The sequence below is a fragment of the Callospermophilus lateralis genome, chromosome 15 (genome assembly GCF_048772815.1).
Source record: "Callospermophilus lateralis isolate mCalLat2 chromosome 15, mCalLat2.hap1, whole genome shotgun sequence".
Classification (NCBI taxonomy): domain Eukaryota; kingdom Metazoa; phylum Chordata; class Mammalia; order Rodentia; family Sciuridae; genus Callospermophilus; species Callospermophilus lateralis.
Window position 1 is genome coordinate 23,556,687 of NC_135319.1, and position 21,819 is coordinate 23,578,505.

At 34.9% G+C, this 21,819-nt stretch overlaps 1 protein-coding gene across 3 annotated transcripts in view; it reads right to left on the minus strand.

The window, feature by feature from the left end:
• Positions 1–21,819, minus strand: part of Prkg1 (protein kinase cGMP-dependent 1) — a 1,145,359-nt gene that overhangs the window by 109,119 nt on the left and 1,014,421 nt on the right. For all 3 annotated transcript variants that reach the window (XM_076834291.1, XM_076834290.1, XM_076834292.1), the window contains one exon: positions 19,551–19,616. In XM_076834291.1, the coding sequence (XP_076690406.1) occupies positions 19,551–19,616 (66 nt within the window). The remainder of the gene's footprint in view (positions 1–19,550; positions 19,617–21,819) is intronic.

Sequence of the window (21,819 nt, forward strand, 5' to 3'; positions counted from 1 at the left end):
GTTGATTTAATATTTATGCTTATCTATCCTCTATTCTAATACAAGGATTAGAATCTTGTATAAAAATTTTAAAACTAGAATCTCTTAAAATTCAAATTAGAGTGATAGAAAATTTTCTAACTCATATAAAGCAGGTTTGTTTTCTTGATTACACCCTTAAAGTAAGATGATAATCTATTCTTAAGAGTGAAATGCTATAAGACAAAAAGAATCAAAGGAAAAATCGTAAACCAGAAACTACTTCAAATATTTCACTAGTGCTGAGCAAAATGTTTGTCAAGGATTATTGAAAGCGTGGGCAAAGCCCTCTTGATTTGACAGGTTATAAAGCTATAAGATTGTTAACCTGAATCTTGGCTAAATGCTTTTTCACTAAAAGATGTTTATTAAAAGAAAATAGAAAGTTAGAGCTCTAAGATTCTTGTGACTTAGCTAACTTTAAAAGGCATCCTTCATTGCTTTGACATGTTTATGGAAAAAAAATAATCTGTTGATTCATATTGTAGCTTCCGGTGAGTGCTTTTATAGTCATTATTTTTTGTTTATTTTATTTATAACTAAGACAATCATAATTCTTATTGTTTATGCTATCAAGTATCATATGAATATATTTCTTTGATGGGAGAATGAGTTACAGATAATATTAAACCAACAAACATCCATAACCTTCCAGTTATCCTTTTTTCTATCTTATGCAGGCCTGCTTTCTACAGACTTAAGCTACTGTGGATTATGCAAAAAAAAAAAAGGTATATTCTTAAGGAATTTACAGTTTAATATTAGAGATAAATCACAAAATGTATAACACAAAGTTGGAGTTAGTGAAAGGCTGAGTATTTATCAGAAGGAAAGCTATAATGTTCATAAAAATGTTAGAGCTGGGGGTGTAGTCAGTGGTAGAACACTTGCCTAGCATGCATGAGGCCCTGGGTTCAATCCCCAGTACTAGAAAAAGAAGACTTCATGTAAGTACATGTAATTTCAGAGAAAATAACAAGATTTTCATATCCATAGTTATCAGAATCTTATCAATATCTTCTGATTCTTCACAAATACTTGATTTGTAAAAGACAGTTATACAAAGTGTTAGACATTTGTCTGTATATTTCTTTGGTCACAAGAATCCATCTCTTTTATGAGGACTATTCATTAGAAAAATGGGTTACAAGCACTTAACTTAAATTATTTCTTAATTATATTATATAAAAGGAAACAATTTGAAAATAGTACAAATTGGCCTAGGAGCCACAGGAAAACAAAGCTAAGAATTGATTTCAGAAACTCTCCCACTTTATTTACTGTAACTTTTGTAGGAAAAGTCACAAACATATTTTGTGTTGACCAAGTTTTCATGTCTAATATGCATATATGAATACTCTTCTTTAAGGCAGAGCCTTATTTGAGTTGAGTGTTCATTATATTTGCAAAATAACACAATCTAGTCCTGATTTCTAAGATAATTTGTTTGTGATTCTAATCATAAATTGCCCAAATTTTGTAAGGCACTGAGAGACTATAATATAAGTCACATTGCATCTTAATAAGGTTTGTAGTAAGAGAAAACTGTGTTTTAAAAGATGAATTTTGAGATTTTTCTACTTAACATTTTGAATTTGTAAATATTATGCCTTAAATATTTATATACAAGACTCCTGTATATCCAGCTGAACATGATTGAACTTTTGTAGACAGGGCTACTCAAAGTATCATTGGTCAATTGCTGCTGGTTTGTGACAAGCATATAAGTTTAAAAACTTTGTAGCAATTTGACATTGCTGAAATTCCAAGGGCAAGTTGAGGGGACTTATATTTTTGAACATAGTATAGACCTGTTTAGTTATTATCAACTCACGAAGTGAGAGATATTTGATATAAACTTTATATAAGCCATGCATAGGAGGGTAATGTTGGAATATGTGATATTTTAAGATTAGTTTGCTAGTTGTAACTCAAAATATATAAGATTAAGAATATATTTCTTTTATTAAAAGAGAATTTAAATTTAACTGTAACTTTACAGGATAAAATGATAGAAGTAGCTATTAATGGAAATTAAATAAAATAGTATGTCAGTATTTCAAATTTACATAAAAATAAAAAAATCCTCAAAATGCTGAAATTGCTTTAAAACCACTTTATCCATTTGCATTAGTAACCTCTTTGAGACTGGTTTTTCTATCTAAATGTATTAAGTTGAACATAAGAGAGTTTAAATACACATTACTCCCCACAAATGGCATTTCCATCAATCTGATCTAGATCCAAAAATTAACAGTCAATAAATGGGCACATTTGACACATTAAAGTCTAAATATTGTCAAGCTATATTTGTTCAAAGTGTACCTATTGCAGTTAAAGTGGGGAACTGCTACTTCACTTACAGATTTGGGTTTTGTCATGACTACAGAACAAGTATAAAAGTCACCCTCTTTCTTATGGCTTATGCACATGCTTTCAAAGACAATGTCACTGACTTTTGTCATTTTTTTCCTTTTATCAAATCTGATGTTTGTTCTCATATTTTAATTGACACATAATTTTAAACTAAATCTAGTAGTACAAAAATGTAAGCACTTATTTTTATGCCTTTTCAAACTTTATTTTTCCAGTAATTCAGTTGTACTTTGTTTTATAAAACATCTGTACATGATTGACTGGAAATTAAAACAAAACAAGATTCATCCTTTAGCACAGATCTTCGAAGAAGCACTATTCTAGACATTTTCCTCTGTCCTTCTGTCTTTTACATTTCCTTTCTAAATCTCCTTGATAACTTGTAATTGCCTCATCAGATGACTTATTGCAAAGTACTGGAATTGTTATTTTTTTATCTTCTCAAATAGACACTGCAATCCTTATGATGTTTTTCTCTGGCCCTGTATTTAGTGCTACTGCAGTGTCTGCATAAAGAATATACTCAATAAATATTTATTGAAGCACTCTAATAGTTATTTAATTGATTCCTATAACACTTAAAGGTACCCAAACATCTGTTGGTTTACTCTGGCTAATCTTGGAAGAGACTGGGTAGTGATGGGCTGCAGGAAGTCATTCTCCCTAGTGCCATCTTCTCTTAAACAGGCACACAGGCCCTCAACTCTTCTCACCATGCTAAGGAAAGTAGCACTAATGTGGAAGAGCTGGAGTCTCACAGTGTTGGTTTTCCTTTAGATAATAAGATATTTCAGAAGAGAACATGCTTCTCATGTTTTTTTCAAGGAATTTTCTGATTCAAGAGGTCAACAAGCTATGATCTGAAAATCAAGTCTGGACCACTGCCTATTTTTGTAAATGAACTTTTGAGGGGGTACACAATCACACCTATTCTTGCATGTACTATATTGCCCATGACTGTTTTCACATATAACAACATAACTGAGTAGCTACAATCAAGATCTCTTTACTATCTGGCCCTTTACAAAAAATTTGTTAACCCTGTTCTAAATAATTCTCCTCTTTTCACTCTTACATCCTTATATCTAATCCAACACTAAATCTTATTCATTCTACCCTCAATAATTGGAAATTAAACTCCTTTTATATACTGTCCTTTGGTCCCAGCTGATATATTCTAATTTATAGGGTTATATCAATTATATCAGATACCAGTTAAAACAATCTACTTTTTGGTAAATGACTATTTAAAACTGCCTCTGGAAAACTTGGATAAGCTAAATATCTTGTAAAATGTAATAAGAAATTTGCTAATTTTTAAAAGTAGGTTGCAAATGAACTACAAAGATACTACAATAAAACTATTCTAATGTTTTTTATTATATTTTGATATATTAAAATATATATAAAAAACCTTTGAAACACAGACAATGTTAGTCCCCAGCTTAACATTTTTATGAAAACATGTCTATCACTGGACTTTTAATTTCTGCTCTCATAAATGATTGGAAAGTGTTACAAAATTGTTTCCCTACAAGTCATTTTAAGTTTACAAATATAATATCCTTCAGTTTCACAAATCAATTCTTATAGAAGTTAGTAATAATGACAATATAAAAATATTACATGCATATTATCATATAGGTTATGGATTACACAAACCATTTTATATGTTGTTTCCTTGTTTAACAGTTAAAGCAATCAGGGCTAAGTCAATTAAGCACTTGCCCAAAGTCACATGAGTATTATGTGTCACCAATGAGATTAAATGGAGGCAATTTAATACACTTAAATCTCAACCATTGCTGACACTATTTCTATCCCCCAATATGAAAAACTGAGGCCACTTGATTAGGATTTATAATCAAATATCTGCTTTCATGAATCTTGCCCTCATGGTCAATCCAATTTTTAAGAGAAATACTTTTCAACCGATTATCTTATTTTTCTTAATTGTATTTTGACTATAATAGTTCTAATGAGGGAAGTATATTAGTCTTCTAGGCTGTCATAACAAGATACTACAATTCGGTGCTTTAGACAACAGAAATTTACTTTCTCACAGTTATGGCAGCTCAAGTTCAAGATCGGGGTTGGTTTCTGGTGAAGTTTTTCTTCCTAACTTTTCCTAACATCCCACCTATCACTGTGACTTCCCAGGGAATTTCCTCAATGTGTGCACACCACTGATACCTCTTTCTCTTCTTAGGAGGACTCAAGGTTCCCACCCTTATGACCTCAAATAACATTAAGTACCTCTGAAAAGCCCTATCTGCAAATTTCATAAAATCCATGTATTAGGGCTTCAATTTTACAGATTTTAGGGGACATAATTAGTTTATAACAGGAAGTTTAATGAAGAGACATTAATGGCAATCTGGAAGATACACTTCCTTGTGGGAGACCAACCTTACATGTGACTGAGTCACACTCCCTGGCTGGGTGCTGAGGCACTCAGTCACAGAAATGTGGCAGAGCTTTTCCCACCCTTCTTGGGTTCCAGGTTCGGTGTCTTGTGCATGGTGTGTCTTGCTTCAGCCCCTTGGGTGAAGCTATGCTCATCTGTTCCTTTGTAATATAATCCCTTGCCCTGTTTAGGATAAAATCTTCCATGGAAGTGCCTTGTGTGTGTCCCCTTCTCTTACTGTGCCCTTGGGTATGGCCTACCCAGGTGTCAGTCAACCTGCTGACAGTGGATATCATGAAGATAATCTCAGCCTCCTGAAACCTGACTCCTTGCCTCATTTGAATGGCTTCTCCTCAATAAAAGGGGTCAGCTCATTCTTTCTCTCTCTCTCTCTCTCTCTCTCTCTCTCTCTCTCTCTCTCTCTCTTTCTGTGGGCCCTTAAAGTCAGAGAAGCCATCACAGCAACCCCAAACAAAAAGGTATTTGTGTCTCTTGTGTGGTTATTTTGCAAAGCCCAGTTAGCCCAGTTCAACTGGAGTGACCCCTGAGCCTTTTAGTTGCTAATTGAAACCCGACACTTCCTCATACAACTGGTTATTTAAAAATATATTTATTTGTAATTTTTTTAAAGGTTCACAAAATGTTTAGTTACTGGTCTCCACTTCCTTCCCTTGGACCTAAGTTTGGTGCTGTTATTATCATACTTCTCGCACATGGAAGTACCCCAAATTCCTTCTAAAGCAAATGCCCTTGTCACTGCTCCTGATTCAAACTCTTTTCACCTTTTTCCTCAGGATTCTTGCTCCATCAATTACAATCTTTCTTCTTGTTTCATTTTCTCCCTTTTGACTTTTCTTTTTTTAGTCTATGAACAGGATAGCATCTACAATTCTAATACATAATGCAATCTTCATGGTCAAAGTATCTGTCTGAATAATCTTCATTTTTTTGTCTCTCGACCTCTTTTTTTGTTTAATTCTCAACTTATTGCAGATTGACATTTTATTTTTATCATTAATTCATACTGATTTTAATTTCCCCTTATAGTTATCATTATTCTCCTTTAATATTCTTTCTGCATCCCTTCTTAATTTCATGGCCCCACTGACAGAATTCTACAGCTCTAGGCATGCCTGTGGGATTACACTCAATCACTCTCTTCTTGTCCCCCACACTTCATTTTCTTGATTTACCTCCTCTTCTTCTACATTAGTTCTTGGCATGTGTCACAAATACTTCTTCATCAGCCATTCCTTAAAGGGAAGTCATTTCCCAAATTGTATCCTTTGCCTTCATTCTACTCAATTGATGGAGTTATTTTTCTCAAATATTTATTGTCTTGGATATGTTTGGTCTCATTTTGTACCAGAATAACCTTATTGAAATCTCATAACTCTATGAAGTAAGTAGTTATCCCTACTTTATGGAGGGTTTGCACCAGGGTTTCTCAAACTCAGTACTACTGACATTTTGACCATATAGTTCTTAGTTGCAGGAATTGTTCTGCACATTGTAAGATATTTACCAGTATCCCTGGCCTCTACCCACCAGACACCAGTAGCCAACCCTTTAGTCATAAAAAAAAAAATTGTTTCTGGACACTGTCAGTATCTCTTGGTTGACATCAGAAGAGGATATGCAAGGCTTAGAGAGATTATATAATTAATCTGAGACCCTAAAGACAGAATTTGCACCTGGGTGATTTTTTCCAAAAGCCATTTGTTGTACACTATGTTAATTACATTTTTCTTAAAAGTTTCCCATAAAAGAGAATTTACTCTTGAGACTATTGTTCAGATTTCCAAGTTAATGACTTTCATTTCCAAGTTAACAACTTTCATTTTCATCTAAATCTACTTCTTTGAACTCTCCAGATCCATATTGTGGTCACTTTTCTCGGTGTATCTCACTTGCTCCTCAAATTCAGCTTAGCCATAACTGCATTTGCCAGCTTCAGACAAGACTTGCCTCTCAATTTCTCGTCTTCCCAATGGTGAGAAATCTAAATGCTATCTATGACCTTCTCCTTTTACCCTAGCATATCCAGTTTACCTTTGCAATCTCTTTTGAGCTCATTCCTCCTTTTCTTTTTTACTTCCCCTGCTGCCTTATTCACAGTATTGACACTTGTCCTTAACCTCAGAAGCATTCTCCTTGGTCTCACCGCCTTGGTTCTCTCTCACTCTACTCTTCTGTAAAAGATTCTGCAAACAGGATACAGCTTTCCAGTTAGCACTTAACTTGTTGGTACAGAAGCAACAGCCTAAAGGCAATATGACAGGCATAGCACAGCCTTGAAATCAGACGGCCCTGAAATTCTAATGGAGCTCTGTGACTCTGACCCCATCATTTGGCCTCTCTGATCCTCGATTTCCCTTTCTGGAATATTTTGGGGTTTATGTCATCTGTTTCTACAGGACTATTATGACAATTAACAGACATGAGAGTGTTAAAATAAAATCATGACATCTTAATGCTCAGAAGATTTACAAGTTATCTTCTCTGAATGTTTCTTTCCACCACTGATCATACTGTTTCCTCTATAAATTGAACCCTCTCAAGTCATGGTTTTCTGGTTCTGATTTAAGTTAGTCACTTGGATAATTCCCATTCTTTTTTCTTGTCTACCCTTCCTTTTCAGGTATGTTTTTGGCCTTTATTATTTATTTCTGACATTTCAGAGAAAGGTCATCTGAGCTCTTTTCTACTCTCATAATCTTCTGAATTCTCTTATATTTGTTTATTCGTCTCTAGGACAAAGAAAGTAATTGACAAAGAATGAACAATCTCCCCAGTTTTAATTGTCAATAACTAAGCTCCATGTATCAATTACAAGAGAAGAGTAAATGTCAAATTGACTCTTTTAGGATGGTGATTATTTCATGCATTGGGTGGATTTATCTCTGATCTGTATTTCTTAAGATTATTTCAAATCAAAGTACAATCTGGCCCAGAAGCAGTGCAACAGACATTCTCACATTGTCACTAATGTGTGTGAGGGAGTGCTGTATAATGGCTCTAGACAATATTCTAGACAATATTCTAAAATATACTTAACTTCTGAATCTATAATTCTACTACCATGTATCTCTTTAAGGAATTACTTCTGAAGATGGGCAAAGCTGCTTACTGCATAGAATTTGTCACAAAAAATAAAAATAAAAATTGACTAGATGTCAGATTACATTTAAAAGTCTAAGAAGACAAAGGAACTCAGTGATGCTCATGCTAAATTGCCAGGGCAATGTAGTATGGTTATGTGTTCTGATGGGCTTTTTAAACCAAATTAAGTCTAATAACCATTTCCCTACTTATAAGCTATGTGTTTTGGGACATGACATTTTGGCTCTGTGAAGTTTAGTTTATTTTTAAAGTGGAGGAAAAAATATTCCTTGCAGCTTTCCTGTGAGTTACACTATTTAATCAATCTTTACCTATCAATTTAAATCTATATGTGCATGTGTGTGTGTGTGTGTGTATGTGTGTGTGTGTGTGTGTGTGTGTGTGTGTGAGAGAGAGAGAGAGAGAGAGAGAGAGAGATTATTTTTTTTCATTTTTTTCTTTATTGAGATATTATTGGCAAATAAAATCATATATAATTAAAGCATAAGATGTGAATTGCTATACATGTCCATTGTCCAATGAGTTCCAAAATCAAGTTAATTATCGTGTCCATCACCTGATGTGCGTACCCCCACCCCCCAACACTTAACATCTACTTTCTCATGCTAAGTGTTTTATTTTTTTTATTTTTTTATTTTTTTTAATTAATTTTTATTGTTGGTTGTTCAAAACATTACATAGTTCTTGATATATCATATTTCACACTTTAATTCAAGTGGGATATGAACACCCATTTTTACCCCGTTTACAGATTGCAGAATAACATCAGTTGCACAACCATTGATTTACATATTGCCATTCTGGTGTCTGTTGTATTCTGCTGCCGTTCCTATCCTCTACTATCCCCCCTCCCCCCCTCCCCTCCCCTCTTCTCTCTCTACCCCCTCTACTGTAATTCATTTCTCCCCCTTATAATTTTCCCCCTTTCCCCTCACTTCCTCTTGTATGTAATTTTGTATACCCCTGAGGGTCTCCTTCCATTTACATGCAATTTCCCTTCTGAGAGAGATTATTTTTAATGCTGCTTTACATATGGTCAAAGCAGGGAAAATAAATTTAGATAGAATAATCTCCCTATTTAATGAAGTATACCAAGATGTCAATAGAAGAATAGTAGTTACCTGTGAATGGAAAGATTATATTTAAAATTTTCTCTTCTTTTCAATTTTTTTACAGTAAAGAGTTTTTACACATATTATCATGATATAATCTCTATTAGAAATGTAAAAACAAAAAAATGAAGAGAAAAAAGTAAATCTTAAGAGTCTAATCAAACATGACTAAATATAATTTTTCATTCAGTCCAAGTGGGTTTCTGTCTAAATGATAATGTATTAACTCTGCTTCAGCATGGAGAATGACCTCTTCCTTACCAACTGTCAAATCATGATTTGATTTTGATTGTCTGGTATTCATTTAAAATTAATTCAATTGCATGGTTGGGCAGGGCAGTAGACAATATGACCACTACATTTCTTCCAAAATAGTAAATTCAGAAAGGGCCTCCTTTGTAAGTAAAGCTCATCCTGGGAATGAGGCTGCATCATTATTGAGGCTGATGCTAATCCAGTTCATGCTTCTATGCTGAGTTTCAAAATGAGTACCAACTGCTAGACATATTGAAAAGAAAAGTCTTAGATCTTTATGACCCAGCAGGGCCTGTAATAACTGTCTCACCAGGGAAGTGTACCTACTAAAGTAAGTACAACCACTTAACTCTACAAAAAAGTGAATACCTAAAGCAGAATTTAACTTTCACTGATTGTCCTGTTGATTTTCATACTGATTGCTAAGCTTCTGTCAGAATTTCAGTCCTGGCATCCTTCCTTTCCTGCTTATCTCTAGGACATGAGGAAAATAAACATTTCCCAAGTAAGCAGCCAGAAAACACTATTTATAAATATTTTAAAGATATTTCCAAATATGAAATTTCAAATGTTACTTTTTCATTTGAAGACAGAAAGATTGATATTTAAGATTTAGACACTGAGAGTTTTTGCATATTTCCTAATTCATTCATAGAACAAGTTTATGAACTCCAAAGAAATCATTGAATCTTTAAACAACAATTTTTAAAACACTCAAGGGATAAAGATGCAAACCTCAGAGACATAGTAAGGTTTCAAGTATTTACTGGGAAAAAAAAACCAGTATTTATTCACTGGTGTAAATCAAAACACTGATTGTAATTAACAAACCAAAGCTGTGATTATATCATGTTATTATTAAAGTGATTAAATGTGAACTGCAACATCAATTTCCATTCATCTTCTGATTGTCAGGGAAAAAAAAACATACTTCTGTCAATGGACATCTCCATCTGAATGTCTGAATACCACTTAGGCAGTCTGAATGCCACATATCCATCATTGAATTAACTGATCACTTCTACCTCAACCTGTTTATCACTTGTATGCTTGTTCTATCATCCACCAAGTCCCCTAAGCTAGAAGCATTTCTCTCTCACCTCCTATATTTAATTATTCACTGAAATCTGCTTTGAACTAAAGTTTAAACTCCCGAACCCTAATGAAATTGCTTAGGGCTGTTGCAGCAATATCCTAATGGTCTCCCTGCTTGAGTTCTTCGACATTATAATCAATCTTCTACTCCCTTCCTTCAAAGACAAACACAATGCAGAAGGAACAGATCTCTGTTGGTTCTTTATAGCCCAGAGAAAATGGTCCAGATTCTTTTAGTTTGAGATACTAAGATATTTCTTTATAATCTGTCTTCCTCTCTTCTTTCCAAACTCATCTCTCAGCATTCAGCTAGCTTTCCAGTTCCTTGTCCTATAAACCCTCTGTTCTTACCACAATCCAGTCATCAGCCTACAAAACCCTTCCAATTTCTTTTTTCTGCACGCCCTTTTCTCAGCAACAGCTGCCTTTACCCCTCCTTCCTCCTTTGTAAAAGTCCCACTTAAAAACTTGGCTCACTTGTCCCTTTGTCCAGGAGGTCCTCTGGATGCTTTAGGCAAAAAGCATTCTTCCACCCTCAGGTCTCCCCAAGTATTTTGTTCCTACTCAAACTGCAGTTTCTTATGTTAACTTTCAGACCACGAGTTCATACCCAGTAGAAGATCTTGTTATATATCTTTATATCCCTGGTTCCCACTTTATGATTTGGTTTTGACTCTGTCCTGGTTCTTGATTTATTGCCTCCCAGCTCTAAATTCATCCTTCTTGGCTGCTCTCTGAAAATGGATTCTGACATTTAGGTTTTTTTCTTTCCAATTGGCACTGAAACCTTGTCAACAGAGGTCACTGGAGAGACACTGCAGGAACAAATGATTTTGCTTCCTGATTTCAGAGTGCTTGGTGGGCTTCTCCAGTGTCCAGCCATCACAGTTACTTGGTGGCCAGCAGTTTCCCCAGCCAACTCCCTGTCAGGTGGTTTTATACCTGCCTTTGAAGAGCTTTTCAAGGAAACTTGCAGTGCTGATTTCCTACGCGAGTTCTACAAACATGACATCACAGCTATTCCTACACGAGTTCTACAAACATGACATCACAGCTACCACATTGCTATCCAGCAAATTATGAGACTGTCCTTCTCTTCCCTCCACTGCCTGTCTGGGATAATTGACAATGTCTGGAGACACTTTTGGTCATCACACTGGACAACACTCGTCTAGTGGACCTTAGAGGGCAGGGTGCTGCTAAACATTCTGTAGTGCACCAGGCAGACCCCTGACCTACTCATCACACACATAAAACAGCCATCTGGCCCTAAGTGTCAATAGTGCTGAGCTCCAGGAACTCTGTTCTGTAATAAAATTTACCTCTTAGTCATAAATACGAGTTCACAGTTTATAACTAGGGTGATTTATTCCTCTATCTGCTATTTGTATGTTCTCTAGAGTACTCTTATTACTCTAATCCCCTATTAGAGTTATTAATTATTCATAATTAACTTTTCCTCTTCAAATTACTATATGCCATCTCTTTCCCAATGGGACCCAGACTGATCTAGGATCCCTCAAAAGATATTTAGTGACACCATGTTTAAAATAGAGGATGTGGCAGTCCACAAAATAAATATAGTTTCCAGCCTCCTCAAGCATGTAGTTTATAAGTCAAAACAAACAAGTGCTATAAATGAATGAAAAGGCAGGTGAAAGATGGTATAGTGAAAAATAATAGGAGAGTTTAACGTCTTACGGGAGGTAAGGGAAGTGATCCAATAAATGCTCTATATATTGTAAATGAAAATTGAGTCAATTAATTTTAAATTAATTTTAAATTATTAATTAATTAATTAATTTTAAAAATTGATTAATCTCAACTGTTTGGCCAGGATGGGGGAGGATTTGATTTGATGAGGTCCTTATCCATTTGGGGAGGCTTTTGGAACTCAAATATTTCACTCACTGGTCTTCCTTACACGTAGTCAAATTAACTTCAGATTTAATTCAATGAAAAGATTTTAATTTAACTCAGAAGCTCCTCTTTTTCAGGTGAATTTTTTATTATATCATTATAGTATTTGTTCCTTTTCATGATTCTAAGCCTCTTGAAGGTACCTGCTTCTTTTTATGCATTTTCATATATCATAATATTGAACCTAGAGTCACATAGTAGACATTATGCATGTACTTCCTGAATGTGTGAGGTTTCTATCTTGGTCATCTAAAACATAATGTGATACTGGTGAAAATATTGGAAACTTGTGCTGTAATTCCACCCCAGGATCTAAAGAGCTTGGAAAATTCATAATCCCTTTGGGAACTACCTTTCTCATTTTGAAACTAAAGGACTTGGAAGAGAGGTTTTCTAAAATCTCATTCCATTCTGAAATTCTAAGATAATAATGAAGGCATTAGGATTCAAGAATGTAATTTGAATGTACTTGACACTTCTGGGCCTCAGTTTCCTTTCCTATAAAATAAAGTCAGTCTACAAAAAAAAAAAAAAAAAAGCTTAGAAATCTATAGCCTTTGGGTTAAATGGCAGAGTTGAACTTTTTGGCATAGACAATATGGCCTAGAAAGCTAAACAGATTTATTGTCTGGCCCATTACAGAGAAAGTTTGTCAAACCCTAGTCTACCTGGTTTCTCCTGCTTCTTCTAACATCTCTTATATGACTCTTTCTGACTGATCTAGTATAGTTGCCTAAATTTTTTAGCCATGTTTTTAATAATGCTAAATTTGGATTATTTGGCCAATTAATATATTAATGAGGTTGGACTTTTACTCTGAAAGGATTCAAAATGTTACTAAAGAGAAATGCTCTGGGTTTGTGACACCAGATAAAAACAGGAAATTATCTGTAAAACAAGGATGTAAATAAGCAGTTCGTTTTTTTTTTTTTTTTTTTTTTTTACATATTTGCCTTTAAATCCTCTAAAGAGTTGATGTCTAAAGAACTAATATATGGAAATAATCCAGTATATGAATTGATTCTGGGTCTTCTCAATGAGCTCTTTAGTCAAGAGTATGTGCTTCTTGGAAGGACTTGCAGTAAGAGTCTACTGTCATTTTAACAGGCACACATGATAAACAGCTGTCCCACCAATCTTTCTCCATGACTTTAAAGTACAATTACTGCTTCTAGACATACTTTTTTCCCCAACTGGAAATATTCTTCTTTTATAGTTAGATCATGCTTGCTCAGGGCATGCTATAATTCAACTGACATCATTAAATTGAAATAATTTAATGTCTCTTTACATCTAAAACTTCTGAATTTTTATCTCTTCTGCTTAATAAATATTTTTTTGAAAAGAACACCAGTCAATAACAGCTCCATAAAAAAGACAAGCACAAATGATCACAGCTGACATCATTCTAGCAAGGCACATTTGTTTTCTTATAATCATCCTGCCAATATCCTCACATCACCCTCGATCTCTTTCTGGAAAATGAACCAAAATAAAATCTACTTAGGCTGTAGGAAAGGATGAGGCTGTGAAATAATTTAAGTTTATCACCCTATCAGTTAAGCAACGTGACCACCGGCAATGTGGCACACGAATTCCCTGTAGTCCTATCATGTGGACACAGAATGGCAAAGTATATAAAGAGAAGGACATGGGCAACCTAGGTGGGCAAATTACCTTAGGTACAGGATCCTGAGGCTGACCTGATTGACAGGGTTACAGTTTTTCTCTCCCCAAATCCACCATCTACTCTCTCTCCCCTATTCCTAATAGCACCTGAACATCTAAAAAATTTTGGATGGAATTTTCATGATTTCTCAGTCTTATTGGGTATTTCATCAAGTTTCAAATAACTGTTTCAGAGTACTATCTTAATCTCTACTTAGTTAATACCAAAATTAATGCAAAACTTGGATCAAAGTCCTATAGAATGAAAGAATGGAATTAGAGGTACAGAAATAAAAAGACAGGTGTGTGTCCATGGGAGGGGGAGAGTATAACAGTAAAGGGTAATGCCTACGAAAGAGTAAAGGAAAGAGGATGTGGGAACAGGGGATAGGATGTCAGAGTTGAGAAGACAAATAGGGATGGCATCAGGAGGATCAAGAAAACACTCTTGGCGAGTTAATAACTAGGCACTTCAGATTAGTAGTCTATGCATTTGCTTTATTGAAAAGACAAGTTGATTACAGCATGAAGGAAGGTCAGAGCAGGAACACTTGGGTCAGTACTCAACTTTAATACTCTGTTCAGTCAGGGGACAGCCTATTATGGATCACAGGACAGATTCAGTCATTGCTTGTTTCTGGCATGGCCATAAGCTAAGAATGATTCTTACATTTTGAAAGGGTGGGAACAAAATCAAATAAAAAAATAATACTCCTTGAGGTATAAAAGTGATATGAAACTCAAATTTCAGTATCCATAAGAAAATCTTAATTTGGAACACATCCATGTTCATTTATTTATTATCTTTTTTGTTGCTTTGGCACTAAAACAGCTAAATTGAGGAGCTGGAACAAGGATCATTTGGCTTAAGATGTCTAAAATATTTCCTAGCTGGACCTTTACAGAAAAAGTTTTCTGACCCTTGATCTAAGCCATGCAGTTCTCTGTGGCTTCATACATGAACTCCTCTCCTCCGAGAGAGAAAACTCCTGCATTTATCACAGCCTGTCATTTTTGTTTTGAAAGGGGTGTGGTTTAGTGATCATATGTTCTTCCTTAAGCACGCACTTTGGTGAGCCTTACCCCCATCAAATTATCAGAAACATCCATAGCACCCTTCCTGGGAGGATTAGGGTGGATATTATTTTCTCCATATGTTTCAATCTCTTTTGACATTCTGGGTCCTGATGTATATGGTGCCCAGGGTGCTGTCTGACTGGCCCACTATGTGATCTACCTAGCCCAGAACATGTATTTGGAATTCCAACAGTTCCTGCACAGCTGAATATATGCAGCAGAAGAGAATGGAGAAAGGAACAACTCACCATAAATAAAAGGCTGGGAGATCTGGGAAGAAACTAGCAGAAGCCTTGTTTTTGAAGACTGATGCAAGTGTGTCTAAAGAGCTAGAAATGAGGTCAAAACCCAGGTGACCTGTGCATGGTAGAGTAACTGAAAAGTTGTAAGATTTTTACTGGTAAAGGAAATCATTCTAATATAGACACAGATTTGTATCTAATTGAGCTGATCTTATTCAGTTTTCAATCTCTTGATGAATTTGTGTCTTGTTCATCTCAGCAAGTCTAACATCTAACATAGGAAGCAGGCATCCATTATTATCTTTCTTAATTAATAAATATCAATGTTTCATTGTCTGACTCTAATTCCAATTAGAGTCTAATTCCAATTAAAAGTGCCCAGTTTTAATACTTCAGTACCAGTTTGGGTGCTGAGAAATAGTCTTTGCTAATTCTAGTGACTTTTCCTCTATGTCCAACTTTCTTGGTAACCTGTCTGCTATGGGCTTTGTGACCAGCCTTGGAATTATGAGATGCTCCTTTACCATTAGTCTGGTGGTGAAAGTGTTGGTACTCTTTTAAACATATGGTATAAATATGTCTATCACAGTCAGGCAACTATAGCTCTGAGAGGTAAAGTACTTGAACTGTAGTCACACACCACCCCCCGCCCCCCGCCCGGTCCATAGAAATACCTTAATTTCTGAGATTGTCATTTGCGATGCCCTACAATCTTGTTTGTCAGTCCCTCCTAATTTCATCATTTTTATGCTCCAGCACAGTGCATTTCCTCTAAGCTAGTTCCTGTTCTACACCTCCTAGATTTTGTCTGAATAACACAATGGTCCCAAGAAATGCTAAAATATCAGTATCACTGATGGAAAGGACCTTATATCTGTCATATGGGGTATGTATATAAATCATTCTGGGTTTCCTGGGGGTTCCATGGAGGGTCTGAGGAACCACTTGAAGTTATTTGGAGACAGAAGGGAGACCCCTGGTTGCCGGGGTATCCTATCCCCATGACAGTCAGAAAAGTCCCTATGTTCTTTATAATTCATTTTGTTGAAACAATGACCTTGTTAACACAAAAGTTTGAAAACCATTGTTGATGTCATTTTAGCTTGACATTAATAGAGGTTAGAGTCAACATAAGCAGTGGCCAGAATGGCACCAAAATTGACCAACAGAATGGATGCTGGTCATGTTCTTTGCCAGATGTCACCTCCTTTCATGTGGGTTTAAGGAAAGATCTCAGCTATCCTTGGAGTCAAGGGGAATCAGAATACCAGGGTAGTAATTATGGATTAAGGTGATATTCCTTATGATTTACTAGTAGGTAGAAGTTACTGTCCTTGACAATGACCAGAACAGTCCTCAATGTGTCAAAAAAAAAATCTTAATAGAATTTCTAGCTTCCCATGACAATATAGGAGTAATCATTGCATAATTGATTATCGAATGCAGTCTACTTTGGTATTTACTTCTTTTCAAGGATTCTAAAATAAGGACACTACAGGTACTCAGTTTTTTATACATTGAAGCAATTTATTATTAGATTGTTCCATTACACTAGATTTTTAGATAGTTTTCACAAGTTTTGGAAACATTACAGATGGTTACTAAGATAATGAGTGGGCTGTGAGAAACCAATCCTCAGAGAAAGTTTTTTTTTTTTATATAAACCATGTATCTGTTTATCATTTTTGTGTTTGTGAATGAGCATTTCTTTAAAAAAATTCTGACATGCATGATTAGTTACAATAATGTTCTTTTGCTTTCCCTCTGGAATGATAAAGCATAATCACTGGCTTATGTAACATGGTACCTAGCTTGTAAATTTGTGAAGGAAGCTCCTTGTGTTGACAGTTCTAATGTCTGCCATCTGTTTGCATGGGATGAAGCCCTGATGCTTCTCTAATTGACCATAAATTAGGTATCAGCAGCAGGCGTTTGACAGGATCCTTCAGTTACAGTTTCTTTTTTTTTTTTTTTTAAATAAAAAGCTGTGAATTCAACATTTGGTGGGAAGCCCAACTTCTCTCCTGAGAGTATAGAAATGTACTACTTAAGTTCAAGATTTGAACTGTCTTCCCTGTATTTATGTTTCAAGCTGGACCTCTCTCAAGGTATCTTCTGTGTATGTATCTTTGAAGATAATATTATTCTGATTAGAGAGGAAAACCGCTAAATCCAAGAGGTGCATGTGCCTTTCTTGAGAATAGGATATTATGTCTTGAGTTCTTACTGCCTGTCTTGTGCTGAGCATGCAACTTTTCTTACATTAAATTACTTGATTTTCAATCAATATTTTCAATATTATAATTTATTTAATATTTTCCTATTTCTAGAAAGAGAAACTGAGACTCAGAATTGAAATAATTTGCCCATATTCTCATAAAATTATTCAGTCAAGATTCAATTGGTTCTCTTTTCTCTCCATCCTCAGTATCACTTGTCATCTTTCATGTTTTCTAAATTAAAATTAAATGTATTTTAACTGATACATAAAAATATAAAATATCATATTAGTGGGGTACAATGATATTTCAATATTGGAATACATTATGTAATGTTTACAACAGGTTAAATGTCCATCTCCTCAAATATTTATCATTTATTTATGGGGAAACCATTCAACATGTTCTTAGCTGTTTTAGGTATATATAGTACATAATTATCTATAGTCAACCTACTGTGCAATAGTACATCAGGATTTCTTTTTCTAACTATAACTTAGTATCTGGGTTTTTGAGGAGCCAGCCATGAGGAGGTTACATCCTCCTCAGATGATACAACCTTGTTTTTGTATACTGCTTTCCTAGAATCTTGGATATGATTTTTTTATTTCACCAATTTTCTGCTTCTTTAAACTAGACATTTAATTTGTGTGTGTGTGTGTGTGTGTGTGTGTGTGTGTGTGTGTGTGAGAGAGAGAGAGAGAGAGAGAGGGAGGAAGAGAGAGAGAGAGAGAAATATTCTCTTGGTTTCTGAGGTTTTCCATGTTGTTCGGCTTGATAATGCCTTGAATTTTTTCCCACTGTTTTCTCTTCCCTTACCTGACTTTTTTTTTTTTTTTTTTTTTTTTTTGTACTGGGGATTGCAGCCATGAGTGTTTAACCACTGAGCCATATCCCTACTCCTTTTTATATTTTCCTTTAGACAAGATCTTACTGGGTTGTTTAGGGCTTCACTAAATTGCTGAGGCTGGCTTTGAACTTGTGATCTTCCTGACTCAGCCTCCCAAGCCACTGGGATTACAGGCATGTGACACAGTGCCCAGCCTGAAAGAATTTCCCCTAATTCTAAACTTAATACTTTTTTCTTTTTCGTTCTTCCAGGGTAGTTCTATATTAACATGTAGGCTATTAACACGTAGGTGACTTTTAAGCTAATAATATGGAGTTAACTCTAACAAGAGTTCCTGGTCCACCTTTCCTAACCCCTGAAGAGTGTCTATCCTCAAGGGTCCAAAGTTGTACCTCAAATTAATTACACTCTTACTGTATTTAATATGGTTGTGACTCCCAAACAGATTCTCCTTCTATATTCTTTCTACCTTTCACTGCCTCAACGATATCCCTAATTTTCCCCTTGCTCTTTACAGATAGTGTGATGCTAAGCCCTCTGGTTTTACCTACTCATTATTATACATTCCTCATATAAATGGTCTCATGATCACAAACTGGGTTTAGGCCACTAACCAGATACTCTATCTTCAGCCTCTCCCTTTAATTCTCACAGCATTTTCAGATTAGCCTGCCATATACATTGTTGTAGAGACACTATTTCACCACATAAAATTGTCAGAGCTGCCATTATCCCAACATTCAGAGCTCCTGGTGAGTCCAGACATACTTGTGAACTTATTTGTTACATTTTTCAACTTTCCACAGTCTCACTGGCCAGTTAAGTGGCTCAGAGCTTCCTCATGAATAGTGCTAATAGACTTCAGTGTGTTTATACTGTCTTTCCTAATGCTCTAGAATTCAAGTAATAATGCCACTTCTTTCCAAAGTCTTTCTGATTCTCCTCAGAAGTAGCCACTCCTCATTTTGGATACCTTTAAAAGTTTATTCTGGACTCTTCTTACTTCTTCCTTACATGATGATCAGGAAGATCACATGATGGTTATTTTTTGTATGTACATCATCTCTAGTAGAGGCTAACCCCAAAATGATCATCTGTAGTATACTCTTGAAACTTCTCTGAGTATAATAATGCCCCAATAAAGCATGAGTCTAATGTGCAGTATGCTTAGTACAGGAATGTACTTACTCTCTGTCAATCACAAGGCAGGTTACGGCTTCTGCGGCAATGACATTTGCTGTTCTCACATCTTCCCTGTATAAAAAAAATATATATATATAGACATTAGGATAGAACAACCTTTAATATCAAGGAAAATTGTCCATTGTAACTCATTCAGGAAACATACTAAATTATATAAACTCTTCTGATTCAGTTACTTTCAACTTTAAGCTTTGTTCATGTTACAGATTTCTTTGTCTTAAAGAACCACTGCATCCTTGTCATTAATTGTGCAAATTCTGTAGTTATAATCCAGTTATTAAAATTTTTAAATTTCGAGTTTTTTTTACTTACACAAGTGGAACAGTATATCATTCCCTTTGCTCTTTGGGGAATTCATAAATTAATTGGATGATGACAAAGATAATAATGGGCATGAATAGATGGAAGTTTTTAAAGCATCTGAGGATATATTCTGGAAATTGAGTATCTAATCCACTCTTGTATGAATTTGTCATTGCTACCTTGAGAACAATGGATCTATTTTAATTATTTCACTGCTTTAGAGACCCTGCTTTTATGTATCTAACTATTTGGCAATTTATGACACACAGCTCTTCATCCATTACAGAGCTTATGGTTCTTCAAGAGTATTCGAAAAATCTTAGTCATACCAATTGAAGTATACAAAAACTATTTCATTTGTCACTGTAGTAATTTTATCAACCTCTTTGACCTTTAAAAATCTGCCATATTTCCTGTTTCATCCAGTAATCAAAGGTGAATGTGATAAATCAATATCTACAATTATTTTCAGCCACTAAAAATGTAATTGCATTATTGTAATGATAATATTAAATCATAATGAAAATGCACTAGTTTCCTAAGATAAAAAATTCATATGCAAATAGAATTAATGATAAATATGTTTGAAATACATTACAGAAACAAGTGCATACAATACATACAAACAAATAAGTACCAACAATATAGCATTAATTATTTTATTCTAAGAATCATAAAACGTATCTCTAATAACAGGCATTTAAATGATTCCAGTGAGTTTTTACATTTTTTAAAATTTTACATATACTTCTGAATTTTGTATTTTTCTGTATTTTTACCATATTTCATTGTTGCTATACCAAGATGGTAAGGTTACATTTGCTTTAAAGAAACATAGAAAGAATCAGTATTTAATATTTGGTAAAGCCAGTTCCCCATCACTAATATACTTTTTAAAAAAATATCTTGACAGTACTAAGCATTTGTCATTTCAAATAGACTTTAATCTTTCTACTTCTCAAGAAACCCATATTGAGCTTCTGGTAGATTCATATTATATTTATACATTATTTTAAGAAGAAAGACTTTCTGGTGACATTAATTTTTCCATAAAAGAAGATGGCATGACTTTCTACTTTTTCAGATACAGTTTTATATCTTTAAATAAGATTGCACAATTTTTTTCCTTTTAGGTCCTGACATACAATTAAAAAGTATTATTAGGTGTTTCATATCATGTTTCTCTATAAGTGACATTCTTTTTTGATTTGTTTCTCGATGGTTATGTTATTAAAGAAAAACATCTCTCAATTATGGTACATTTCTTAATCCACCCATGATACTAAACTCTGTCTTGACTTTAAAATTTTTATTATAGCCTCATCGACTCCCAGTATGGTCCTCCTACTACCTCCCTCACATTCTCTGCCTTGCAGCCAAATTGGCCTCCTTTCAATGACAAACACATCACCTCCCTCCTGCCATGAGTTTTTCATAACTAGGCCTACAAAACTCCTCTCCAGCTGTCTGTCTAGTTCACTCCAGCTTATCCTTTAGATTTCAGGAGAAATGCCTTTTCCTAGGGGATGCCATCCTGAATTAACTAGGTCAGATTCCCTGTTTACTTCTTCTTATCACCCTACATATCTCTATATGCAAGCAATTATCACCATGTTTAATTTATACATTTACTTATACATTTATTCATTTCATTAGTACTGCTCTCTCTCTCCCACTAGACAATGCTAGGGCAGGGACCATGGCTAGTTTTATTTCCTATTTTATCTCAAATACCTGACACAAAGGAGGTACTAAAAGTGTTTGCTCCAAGAATGCTATGAATATCATATTCCTGAGGTCTGGGGCAGTGAAGCAGAGTTGAGGATCTGGAATCTCAACCTAGGTAAGCCTCAGTGTCCTTGTCTATAAACCAGGGATGATATGAGTGCCCCATTCACTGCATGAAATTAAACGAGATCACCAAAAATAAGTATGTCATTGTGCTAGGTAC